We start from the raw sequence: 12,273 nt of genomic DNA, 5'->3' as shown, positions 1-12,273 counted from the left end.
TACTGTACTGTACTACTGTGAGTTTTTATCCATATAGGAAAATCACGGTACATACTACAAATCACTTGTGAAACATCATTTCAACAACAACAACAAATTAAAGTTCCTATAAACGAACCGTTCTTCCTGATTCATTGATTCCATCTGGAATGATGAAATGCACTAGTCTCTCCAGAATAGTTGTGTGTTGCAATTCTTCAAATTTGATAGATCTCCTTTTATAGGGAAATTACGTCTTGTGCTTCAGTATACAGAACAAGCTGTCTGAAATACTTTTATAACTCTGCTGCCTCAAGGAAATCTGTGTTTCTTTTTCTTTTACCAAAAAAGAAAAGAAAAGAAAGTTATCAGGGTTCTGTTACATATGTCCTTAATTCCATGCTAGTCATTTTCTCTGGAATTACCATCTGTTCACTTAATTTTTTGCAGAGGATCCATGTATTGTCAAATTGTTGCAGTCTGGTGTTTCGTGTGTTGTCTTCCCCCCTCCAGGCCTGATGTGTGATGATCCCCACCCCTCCCCACATTTTGGCAATCAAACACTGTCCAGTGTGGACAGGCAAAGTACTATCAAGGCTTTTGGTGGCCCCTGTGTGTTTAATTAAAGTTTCTTACTTGCAGATGCCATCCATTTAATTGTTTTCTGTTGATAATGTTTCGCCATAATTGTATGCCGCCTTTACAACAAGGAGAATAGCGATACATCTTAGTTGGGGGATTAGTGATTAATAGCTTTACTTGATATATAATAATTTCGTTATTTATATCCCACTCATCTGGCTGGGTTTCCCCAGCCACTCTGAGCGGCTTACAGCATATCTAAAAACATTATAAAAACATCAATCCTTAAAAACTTCTCTAAACAGGGCTGTTTAGCCCTGATAGCCCCAGCATTGCTTTCTATTCATGCTGCGGGGTAATGGAAGGGTTTACCTTCTCATATATATTTTTTTCTTTTATATATAGTGAAACATTGACATAAAAATGGAAAGAAAACCAGTAATTAAAGCTCCTCACCCTTGCAGGAGCAGAAACCAACAATGGTGCCATTAGCAGGCTGATGATTAGTAATCCCCAGCTGTAATAAACATAAATAAGGAAGGAAAAAGCTGAATCAGGAAAGTATTAATTGACTTTGTGAAGGACCTTTGCCCAACAAGCTGTGATTGTAAATAAGCATTATAGACAAATGTTGGCCACAGGGAAGGGCATTTTGGGGTAACATGGTGGTTCTCTCTCTGGCTGTATGGACTCACTTGTTTAATTCCACTTCCAGCTAGTTACAGAAAAGTAATGCCTCAGCAACACTAAGACTTGTTTGGATGCAACATTAGCATAGCAAGATGATGCAACGGAAACACAGGCTTTATTAATTTGGGGATGAAATAGCTAACTACCAGTATGGCTTTCCACCAAAGAGGCAACACTGTCCATCTGCTAGTTCCGAACTCTTCCTATTCTTAGTGCTCCACCCCTTAAACTCCCTGAATTTGAGGTATTTTGTGCCTGTAGGCATTTTCTTCCATTGCTAATCTGTTGGAAGCAACCGCATGTGAAAATTTCAGCTTTCTCAAATGAGGCACAAATTTCAGCTTTCTCAAATGATAAGTGTGCATATCAGTAGTGGGGAAATGATAAGATAAATGTAGATGAAGTAATTGTTTTGAGCATCCCATCAGAAAACTGGTTGGAGGTACAGGAAGAAGTAAAGTGTTTATAAATATATGCGATAAGTAACTGCTTGTGCAGGGAATTCATGGAGCTACCTAGTTATAATCTTCTTTCTAAAAGGGTCTACTGAAGGATTATTATCGTTGCTATTACATGCTCAAGTGCCCCCCCCAACTAAGCACATCATGTTTCCAATTATTTTACTGTAGTCCAACTTTTTAACACATAGCAGATGCCCTGGCAGAAGCTTTGCCTGCCTTAAGCATGTGTTAGATGTGGGATCTACCCTCTGATTAATTTTCCAGAAGAACGCATGTGTCAAGGAGGCTTCTAAAAAGTCATCTTTGCCGTTAGAGAGAGACAAACAGAAACCACAGCACAATATTTTCTGTAGTTGTTTTAAAAGCGCATTCCACTTCAGTTTGAGATTGTCCTTCGTTTTCGTTTGCATGTACAGTGGTACCTCAGGTTACATACACTTCAGGTTACAGACTCTGCTAACCCAGAAATAGTACTTCAGGTTAAGAACTTTGCTTCAGGATGAAAACAGAAATCGTGCTCCAGCGGCGCGGCGGCAGCGGGAGGCCCCATTAGCTAAAGTGGTACCTCAGGTTAAGAACAGTTTCAGGTTAAGAATGGACCTCCAGAATGAATTAAGTTCTTAATCCGAGGTACCACTGTATGCTGTTTAGTGTATTGATGGTGTGGCATTTTCTTTAGTATGATATTGCACAGAAAATCAGTTGTTTCAGGAGACAGTGACTTTACCAGCATCCAGTAGCTTCTGGTTTCCACCCTGTGCTTACATTGTGATAGCCTTTGGGAGTGCTGAAATGATCCCTTTTATCTTAAGGTAGCCCATTGTTTCTGACTCAGATGCTGGCTTGTATATTTTTGTGTTCAAACCCTACAGTTTTGCCTTTTTGTGCTTGTTATTTCTCAGCTTTGTTCCTGGCTCTCTGATCTGTCTGTGCTCCAGTCTTGATTCTATTAAAAAGCCTAATTTCTAGCTTCAAACCTACCTGATCTGAATCTCTGCTTGTCCTGGATGGGGTTTCATTAGGGTATTTTGTCAACTGCCTTTTAATTAGACTTTTTCTGGATACATTTCATCCTGAACTTTTTAATCCCCCCCCCCAGTTTAATTTATAGCTTGTCACTTGCCCTGGGGGCTGGACCATGCCAGTCAGTCTTTGGCACTCATGGGCCTTGGGAATATTTTTTCAAGCAGAGGAAAACAACTTGGCTTTTAGCCTTTATAAATATAGAGTGCATAATGCAGTACCAATCTCCAACTTCTCCACTGTGGAAGAAAAAAAACACCTCACCCTCTAATTAAAATGTTCTCAGGAAAACATCTGAGAGTAGCACTTTTTAGAAGTCCAGATGATGAATAAAAAGATTAGGCTTGCTGCGCATGTTAAGATGGATGTGAAAATATACCCCAATTGGTTTTGTGATGTCTATTAAATGGGCATTAAATGTGCTGAGGCAGGATGGTGGTTGCCAGGACATGTGTGCAACCAATGCCTTTTCAGCCTGCAAAGGCACACACACACCACCCGCCAGAAGAGGCCATTCACTGGCCAATTTGAAATGCAGCAGCTGGTGGGAACTCAACGCTAGCTACCCAGGCGGCCAATGAGAATTCCCCCTGTGGCCGCCTGGCCATGTGCATTCCTTTCTCACTGTCTGGGGATGGCGACTGAGCTTGAGGGTCTGCAACAACTGCCCACCTGGAGGAAGAGATAAGTGTCCATTATGTACCATTGATGATAAGCAGGCAGTTGACTCGTTCACCACATTCACACCCTGACTGTGAGCATTACCCCCTTCCCCACCCATCCATGAGCCTTTGAGGGCAGGTATATACTGGTCATATTTTCAATAATCTACAAGGAATAAAAATAATATTCAGATAGACTAATTATCCCAATATAGGTAAAGGTGAAAGGTAAAGGACCCCTGGATGGTTAAGTCCAATCAAAGGTGACTATGGGGTGCGGTGCTCATCTCGCTTCAGGCCGAGGGAGCCGGCATTTGTCCACAGACAGCTTTCCAGGTCATGTGGCCAGCATGAATAAATCACTTCTGGCACAGTGGAAGCCAGAGCGCATGGAAATGCTCTTTGCCTTCCCGCTACAGCAGTGCCTATTTATCTACTTGCGCTGGCGTGCTTTCGAACTGCTAGGTTGGCAGAAGCTGGGACAGAGTAACGGAGCTCACCCCGTCGTGCTGACTTGAACCACCAACCTTCCAATCTGCAAGCCCCAGAGGCTCAGTGGTTTAGACCACAGTGCCACCCGCTCCCGATAAATATATATCCCAATATATTGGCACCCTGATAATAAAAATCAGTGCCACTGCCAACAAAGCTATGTGTTTTCCATGATTCTGAGATCACCCAAGCATGGTCTTTGAGTCCCCAAAATTTCTAATTAGTGAAACTAGAAGATACTTGACTTCCCAAATGCCATACATAGCTAATCTCAAATACCAAAACAGTGAAGGGCTTTCACCTTGGCCCGTTGTCAGGCCCTCCCTTCAGCAATTCAGGAAGGCCGTTATAGGAAGATACCATACAAGGAGAGAAATTGCCCATGTGGATCTGGGCAGCAGGAAACAATGGAGCATGCCCTTCTTCATTGCCAGTCTTATATAGACATTAGAGCCAGGTTTATCCAGCCCATCCTATATAAATTCCCAGGGCGTTCAGAACAACACAACATCTCCCTATTACTACAGGACGAAAACCCAGAAGTCACATATTCCATTGCCAGATTCTGCGCTGCCATGATAGATACTCGTTGAAGGATGGTCTATGCTACAAATCAGTCCTAAAATGAAGGCCCATATTGTTAGGTCTGTATCATTGAAGCCTCACCCCATATAGCTGTTTGAACTGGTCTTTTTAATTCTTCTTATTACCTGGGGATTCATAGTTTGATGGCCAGTGCTTCAATAGTTTGATACTGATGAATCAATAAAGCTAATTTGATATGAGGTGAAATTGATTTGTTCCTATTTTCCAATATACAGAGCGAATAGCCAAGTTATGAGTTTTTAAAAATTAAATAGCAGTGCTATTTTTCCAGAAAAAGAGATGCCGGAACTCACCATGAATGCCTCCCCTTTTCTCTTATCACGGCAATGGTGCCCATCTGAGTTCCAGTGAGTTCTGGCTGAAAAAAAGCCCTGCATATCAGTCTGCTACATTGCATTTCTAATACCTTGTTTTAATCTTTTGAAGATTGTCAGCTTCTGTTAGCGGTATTTGTGATCCCGGGCTCTTAACGCTGTTTCATCTAACACCAATTTTAGAAGCTCTTAGAAAGACTGGGTGTTTCCAATAATACTTGCTTTACAATTACAGCATCTTGAGTCTCCTAAAGTTTGTGTACTGCTATTGTTTGAAGTCTCGAAGGTATTTTCCCAGGGAGGAAAATCTTGCAGCTGAGAGCCATTTATACACAGAAACACATCTGTATTGCAACTACCCTTTATTCTTGGATGAGACTCCCAGTACCTAAGCAAGAAGCTTCAGAACTTGCACTCTTTTTTGCTCTTGTCCTTTCCTTCTGCTCTGAAGATAGCCAGAATTATGACCTCCAGAATACTTATTTGGCAGTTGCTAAACTTCCTCTGTAGAAATATAGCATGCAAACAGTTTATGGGGCAGGCAGAAAGCTCTGTGCTTTCGTTAGCCAAATTAGTCTTGGGTGAGGCTTATAAATAGTTGCTTGTGGTTCATAAGGATTGCCTTAAAGGCACCATGCAAATAAGCTTTTTGTAATCTTGAGAGTCTCTCACTCATATTTTTTATGGTTTGAGACATTGGTATTCTCCCCTTCCAAAGTCTTGAGGCACCTTCCAACAAAATAAACAATAATACAATAATAAGAAAGCACAGTTTAAAGTAGAAGACAGTCTTCCCTTCCAAGCTGAATAATTGTCCAGACTGATTGGAGTTATTAGTTATATTAATATAGTGTTGGCAGCCCTAAGTTCCCCACTCCTAGGCCAGAAATTCAGATAATGAGTGACAGTTCAACAAAATTAATTTGGGCTAAGCTCCCCCCACCCCCCACAGGGAACACTAATGAGTTCCATGAGCTCGTTTAAAATAAAGATTGGACCCATTCATTGTAGCGTCATTCCAGTGACACACTTGTGATGAATTTATGGTAGCTTGACTGGGGCAAGGATTAAAGTGATATTAAAACAGCTGTGCCATTAGGATTCATGCTCTTCCAATATTAATCTCAAAGTTGAAATGTATACGAATGAAATCACTAGAAGACATGAGGAAATAATAATTAGCTCCCACTAAACCCCAGTGGACCAAACTCTGTATCTTTGAGTGTAGGGAAAAGCACTTACATTTATGATTCCGGTAACACCATTAGCATGAGTTGATGCTCAAATATGAAGATACGAAATTAGAAACCCCTCTACTTTTGTTTTCCCTGTAGGGTCCCATCGGCTTACCTGGTGAAACTGGATCATCCGGAGGACCCGGCGAGAAGGTGTATAATGAGATGCTAGTACTGATAATGTAATAATCACTCTGGCACACGTAATGTTCCAAATACAGTAAAATTGCAAAAGCTGCATGTGAGGGTTTTGATCTTGGTTAATCTTGCCAAACTTGACAAGATGATGAAGACCTGTGCTTGGACCTCCCACCTCTTTATCTTTTTCTCTAAAATCAGCTGCTGCCTCCTTCCAGTATGGAGGATAGGACTTCCCCTTGTGCCATTTCCCCAATTATAAAGAACCCTCCTTCCCCTGAAGCAGTTAATTTTCTTGTTAGGGGAAGCTTACATTTATTTGAAAGTTTTCCTTAATGGGGCAAATAGCACCTTTGAGAGTTGACTTTCATCAGAAATGTGTAGGAGGGAGGGCGGGTTTTGGAGGGCATTGTCCAATGCCCGTGTGACCCCAGTTGAGATTAAAAGGCTACAGCAGCTGCTTTCTGCTAACAATTGAAAAATGGAAATCTACACCCTTGATCTTTGCTGTCTTGTCAAGTTTGGTCCTAAGTTACAAACTAGACACCTTTCGGACATGCACACATATTAGTGGTGTTTGCCTATGGTGTCTGTTGAATTGTAAAGTCATTATTATTATTATTATATTTTATTAAAGTTTTTTCTTTGATTACAAGAGTACGTACATCATCTCAATTTTCATAAATTCTTTCCTGTAGAACAGTCATACTCAATGTGAGACTTTAATGTTGTATACATTATAAGGTTGGGGCAGAAGAGAACTGCATGGAAATAAAAGACTGGCAAAGCAAGAAGTTTTATTCAAGAGCATTCGGAACGTCTGGGAGATTAATAGCCTTATCTAATTTTAGAATACACAGTAGGGTTAAGTTATATTTCCAAATGTCCTTATTACTAACAGCCCTTTAATGTTCTGAAGAATTCTCCATTATTCCTTTTCTTAAAATTGAAAACAGGAAACTATTATTTAAATGGATGTCAGGTTTCATTATGCTAGAAACCTAAATATTTTTCAGTGTGATCTAGCATATTTGTTATTTCTACCCTGAAGGGGGAAATTATTTCAGCCAGTTTAATGGCAGGAATTCAAAAGGAAATTCTAGAGAAAGAGAGGGATTCAGCATAGCGCTAAGTGGGCAATGTATGCAGGGGACGGGGTTTGCTCACGCAATGGGGCTGTCCCCTATCTCTCCTCCCACCACTCACCCCCTAAATCAGAGCAGATTTGGGAGGAAGATGGGGGGAAGTCCTGTTGCGCAAGTGGACCTTGTTCTGTGCACACAACAACTTAGTGGCATCCCACCCTAAAATTTTATTCTATGATGGTATTGTATCTGACATGAAAAATGTGAAAAGTCACTTTTGTTATATGTTAACATCAAAGTAAAATAACTGAAAAATAAACTTATTTCCTCTCTTCAGGATATAACTAAGAGATGGATTTTAATAATGCCAAGCAGTAGTAATTGCAATTGGTTGCTACTTAAGGATAAACTGACAAGATTATTTTCAGATAAAATGAAAGTTTTGAATAAAGTATTGGGGTAATTAATCGGTTTTCAAATGGAATGAAACCCTTAAGAGGCACTTATCATTATCACACCCCATTTGCTTATTTCTCTGTAACATATAATTTTACATGGAGTGCTGAAATATTTTTCTCATAAAACTATTTTACACACATGAAAGTAATATTGTAAGGTGTATTTTAATAGCGTAACACTTTTTTGGGGTCTGTTGTTGATAATTGTGCTATTTCAATACACATTCCATTAGGGCTACACAAAATGTTTGTATGCCAATGTTGTTGTTGTTATTTAGATTGGTGCACCACCCTGTACCTGTAGATCTCATGATGTTTCACAGCATAAGAGTTTTTCAATACTTGGAGGGCAGTGGTCAGCCAGAAATATGAAACCATTCCCAAAGACTGAGAGCAGGGTCAGAGGTTTGTTTCCAAGGCAGGGAAATCAGATGATGCAAGCTTATAGTACTTTATTAACCATCCAAGGCTGTGTTTTTAATTTTGTTCCCCACCCCCTTAACTTCTAAATTAAAATTATTGGTTCGGCAGCAGAGTATACAGCAACAGAGCTGCAGTGCCCTTGGGAAACAGACCTACTAATGATCTGGGAACGATGATACATAATAATACGGCATCATTAGCAGGAGAAATTTATGGAAAATATGGCTGCCCCATGCTATGTTCTCCTTCATAATATTGCCATGTTGATAAATCTGATTGGCGCCTTGTTCCATAAAATCATCACTTCTCTCTTCAAGTAGAGGAAGACAGTTAGTAGGAAAAGGGTCCCTTGTCCAAGGCCAAGAAGACAGTTTCCAGTTTGGGGTTCCCTCCTCCAAAACAGGCAGATTCCTTCTTACCTTCATTGGAGGCAGGCAGAGCTCAGTTTAAGCCAAAAGAAAAGAGAAAAGCAGTAACAGGAAGAGAACTTCCGCTAGCCAGAAGACCATGCAGCAGTAAAGATGTCCCCTCATAGCAGCATTTTTCTTCCAGCCAGTGGTGGTTCTTTCTTCCAACCAGTATTCTGAGCCACACAGGAACCCACTCAGGAATACGTTGACAAACTGAGCGCTTCAGCTTCAGGACCTATAACTTTCTGTAAGCAAAATTTTCCAGAAAACTAGCAGGAGTCCAACAACATCTGGAGGACCATATGTTCTACACCCTGGCAGAAGAATTATATGACCAGGCCCCATTCTCCCACAACTAACCTTGTATTTTCTCACAGAGAAAGAAAAATGAAATGACAACGTATCACAAAGTTTCATTTTTGTTGTTGTTTACCTTTTAGGGAGAGAGGGGTAGTCCAGGTCCAATGGGCCCTCCTGGGGAAAAAGGTATCATGGTAAGTAATTAATGGGAAACAACTTTATATGCATCTTTATTTTATGTTATTTATGGCATGAACAGTGAGAAACCTAGTACTTAGAAACTTACTGGAAATTTTCTGCTTCGGAAAGAACTCTTGCAAGAAAAAGAAGGAAAAGCCATGTTAGTTAATCCTTTTTTAAGAAGCATTTTAGGACCAAGTCACATGTTAACTTCAAGGTGTTAAAGTCATGATTGCTTGGAGAGGCATTTGTGTGAAATAGCCTCTACCTAATACAAAATGAGAAGCTGTCATATCAAAGAAAATAGTAGACACATGTATTTTTCAAGAAACAAAACCTGTTGCGGCCTGATTTTTCAAGAAGCAATTTACAACTTGCCACTTTCACTGGGATAGAGTGTGTGTCTGGAGATAATCGACAGGGCAACACATGAAGTCTCAGAAATGATAAATTAGCCAGGCGTATGAATAAAAATCTAAAGTATCTGAAGCTCTGGGAAAGCCAACTCTCCTACTTCAAAAATAAGCATCTGGCCAGAGCAATTGGCAATAATTGTTTCTGATAATAGACAATCTCCTCCCTCATGTGAATATTCTCATGTGTTTGTGAAGACCCAGTGGTTAAAGCCTTGAGTCTGTTGGGTTTTCCTGACCTGCAGAATGAACATGGTGCTGGTAAGTTGCTGGTAAGGTGTTGAATTGTGAGCAGTGGGAGAAAACACATGAGAGCATTTCGGTGGCTGCCTTTCAACCAGACTAACCATTTCCTTCCATTTCAGGGATATCCAGGTCCTCCAGGTGGCTCTGGGGGTATAGGGCCACAAGGATTGCCTGTAAGTGAAACTTATTTTTGTTTGTTGGGTGCAGTGTATTACACATACAAATCACCCCACAATTACATATTAACCCTAGCTTTGTTAGTATACTGTGTATCCTTGCAGAAGGCTGGTGAAAATTCACCAACTGCGATGTGCGGTGGGATGCAGATACAGCCAGATAAAACCAGCCATACTATTCAACCAAAATTAATAATCAGCAAGTGTCAGTTCAGAAGACATTTAAGCACATGTTTAACAGAAGGGGCTTTGATTTACTACTAATAATAAATTTTTATTTATACGCCGCCCTCCCTGACCAGGGCTGGGCTCAGGACGGCTGACACCAAATGTGAATGAATTACAATAAAACGTAATATGGGAAGGGGGAAAAAATCACACACAACAACAAACGAACAGTTAATTAAAATACGGCTTAAAATGCAGCCTCATTTTAGTAGTAGCCCAAAAATCAAGACCATAAAGGGAGGAAACACCAGATATTCATCCAAGCCAGCTATCCATGCTGATCCTACATGGGCGAGCAAAAAAGCCAAGGGAAAATTTGTATACCAAATCCCATATAAGGGGATCAGTGAGTCTAAGCCGAAGGCCAGGCGGAATAGCTTCGTCTTGGAGGCCCTGCGGAAAGATGTCAAATCCCGCAGGGCCCTAGTCTCTTGTGACAGAGTGTTCCACCATGTCGGGGCCAGTGCTGAAAAGGCCCTGGCCCTAGTTGAAACCAATCTAACCTCCTTGAGGCTTGGGACCTCCAAAGTGTTGTTATTAGGCCCTCCTTGGGCCATACCGGGAGAGGTGGTCCCATAGGTACGAGGATCCTAAGCTATATAGGGCTTTAAAGGTCAAAACCAGCAGCTTAAACCTGACCCTGTACTCCACCGGGAGCCAGTGCAGCTGGTAAAGCACTGGATGAATGTGATTCCGCTGCAAGGACCTTGTAGGAGCCTTGCCATGGCATTCTGCACCCGCTGGAGTTTCTGGGTCAGCTTCAAGGGCAGCCCTGCGTAGAGTGAGTTACAGTAATCAAGCCTGGAGGTGACCGTTGTATGGATCACTGTGGCCAGATCAGGGCGAGAAACGTAAGCGACCAACTGCTTAATACGGCAGGGATGGGAAAATGCCACCTTTGCTGTGGCTGCAGCCTGCGCCTCCATGGAAAGGAAGGCGTCGAAGGTTATACCCAAGCTCTTGACAGAAGGTGCTGGCACTAATTAAGCCCCTGCAAGAGATGGGAGTTGGCCCCCCAACCCCATGTCGTCCTGACCCAGCCAGAGGACCTCTGTCTTCGAAGGATTTAACTTCAACCAGCTCCCATGCAGCCATCCAGCCACAGCTTCCAAGCATCTGGTCAGTGTGTTAGGGGCCAAGTGAGGATGGCCATCCATCAACAGATAAAGCTGGGTGTCATCAGCATATTTATCAGCAGGAACATTGATATTTTAATATTCTCTCTGTGCTTTTCCTCTCAAGAACTGGGGGATGCCCTGGAAAAGTGTGATAGGTTTGTGGGATGGGCTGAAGGGGGAATTGGCCAAAATCACTTAACCAATTCTGTTATATGAAAGTTTCATTTGAATTGGAGCTTCTTCCATGAAATGAAGGGCACCATTACATCCAGCCCGACAGATTTTATCCTTTGCCATGATGACCTGATAGTGACTTGGAAATGTATGTACCTGTTAGTAACTCATTTAAAATTCTTGACCTTTCAGTCAAGTGGGAACAGCACGACTGATATGTTATTGTATTGTGCTTCTTGAAAAAAAGTTAAAGAAACTTCACAGAACATATTAAAATAATAACAACTTGACTCTCATACAAGAAGTTTTCCATAATCTGCTTGCTCAACCAACATCAACAAATCTTTAGAAGGTGATGGAACATCACTAAAAAGCTGTGTAGTGGATAGATGATTTTCCTTGGGAAATCCGGGTGTGTGTGTGTATATTTGTTCAGCCATTAAAAAATATGGGTAGCTTTACATAAGTCTTAACCTAACCTAGAGAGAGCCCTCATATCAGGGCTGCTATAAAGTGAGTTTTTTATAGGAAAGTTTGGAAGAAAATATAATAATAAATGCAGTCTCCTACTCAGTTAACAATAAATGACTTTGTCCTTAAGTGACCTAAAGGCAATCTAATCAATTTTCTTTCGTTTAGCAACGTGGTTCTTAAGAAACCGCTGTGTGCAATGCTATTTGGATAAAGTTAGAAACAAAATATTAATGTGTTTAAATCATCATCACTTCCCATCTAGGAAAAAAAATATATAAAATGAATTGGTTAAGCAACTTGGAATAGGCATGGGAGGATTATTGTTTAATTGATTGGTTGATTGCCATTGGCTGGTGTTGAAGCACTTTGGAATGCACTTATCTATGCTAAAAATTAAATTGTATTC

The 12,273-nt window shown here is 40.9% G+C and overlaps 1 protein-coding gene across 1 annotated transcript in view; it reads left to right on the top strand.

Annotated features, from left to right (window-relative positions):
* The window catches only part of COL24A1 (collagen type XXIV alpha 1 chain), a 169,448-nt gene that overhangs the window by 97,303 nt on the left and 59,872 nt on the right, over window positions 1-12,273 (top strand). Inside the window, exons 25-27 of the mRNA XM_083743163.1 lie at window positions 6,144-6,197; window positions 8,999-9,052; window positions 9,817-9,870. Of these exons, the coding sequence (XP_083599289.1) occupies window positions 6,144-6,197; window positions 8,999-9,052; window positions 9,817-9,870 (162 nt within the window). The remainder of the gene's footprint in view (window positions 1-6,143; window positions 6,198-8,998; window positions 9,053-9,816; window positions 9,871-12,273) is intronic.

This window comes from Podarcis gaigeae, assembly GCF_964106915.1.
Source record: "Podarcis gaigeae genome assembly, chromosome: 6".
Taxonomy (NCBI): Eukaryota; Metazoa; Chordata; class Lepidosauria; order Squamata; family Lacertidae; genus Podarcis; species Podarcis gaigeae.
Note: the sequence above shows the minus strand (reverse complement) of the source record. Positions and strands in the feature narration are given on the sequence as shown.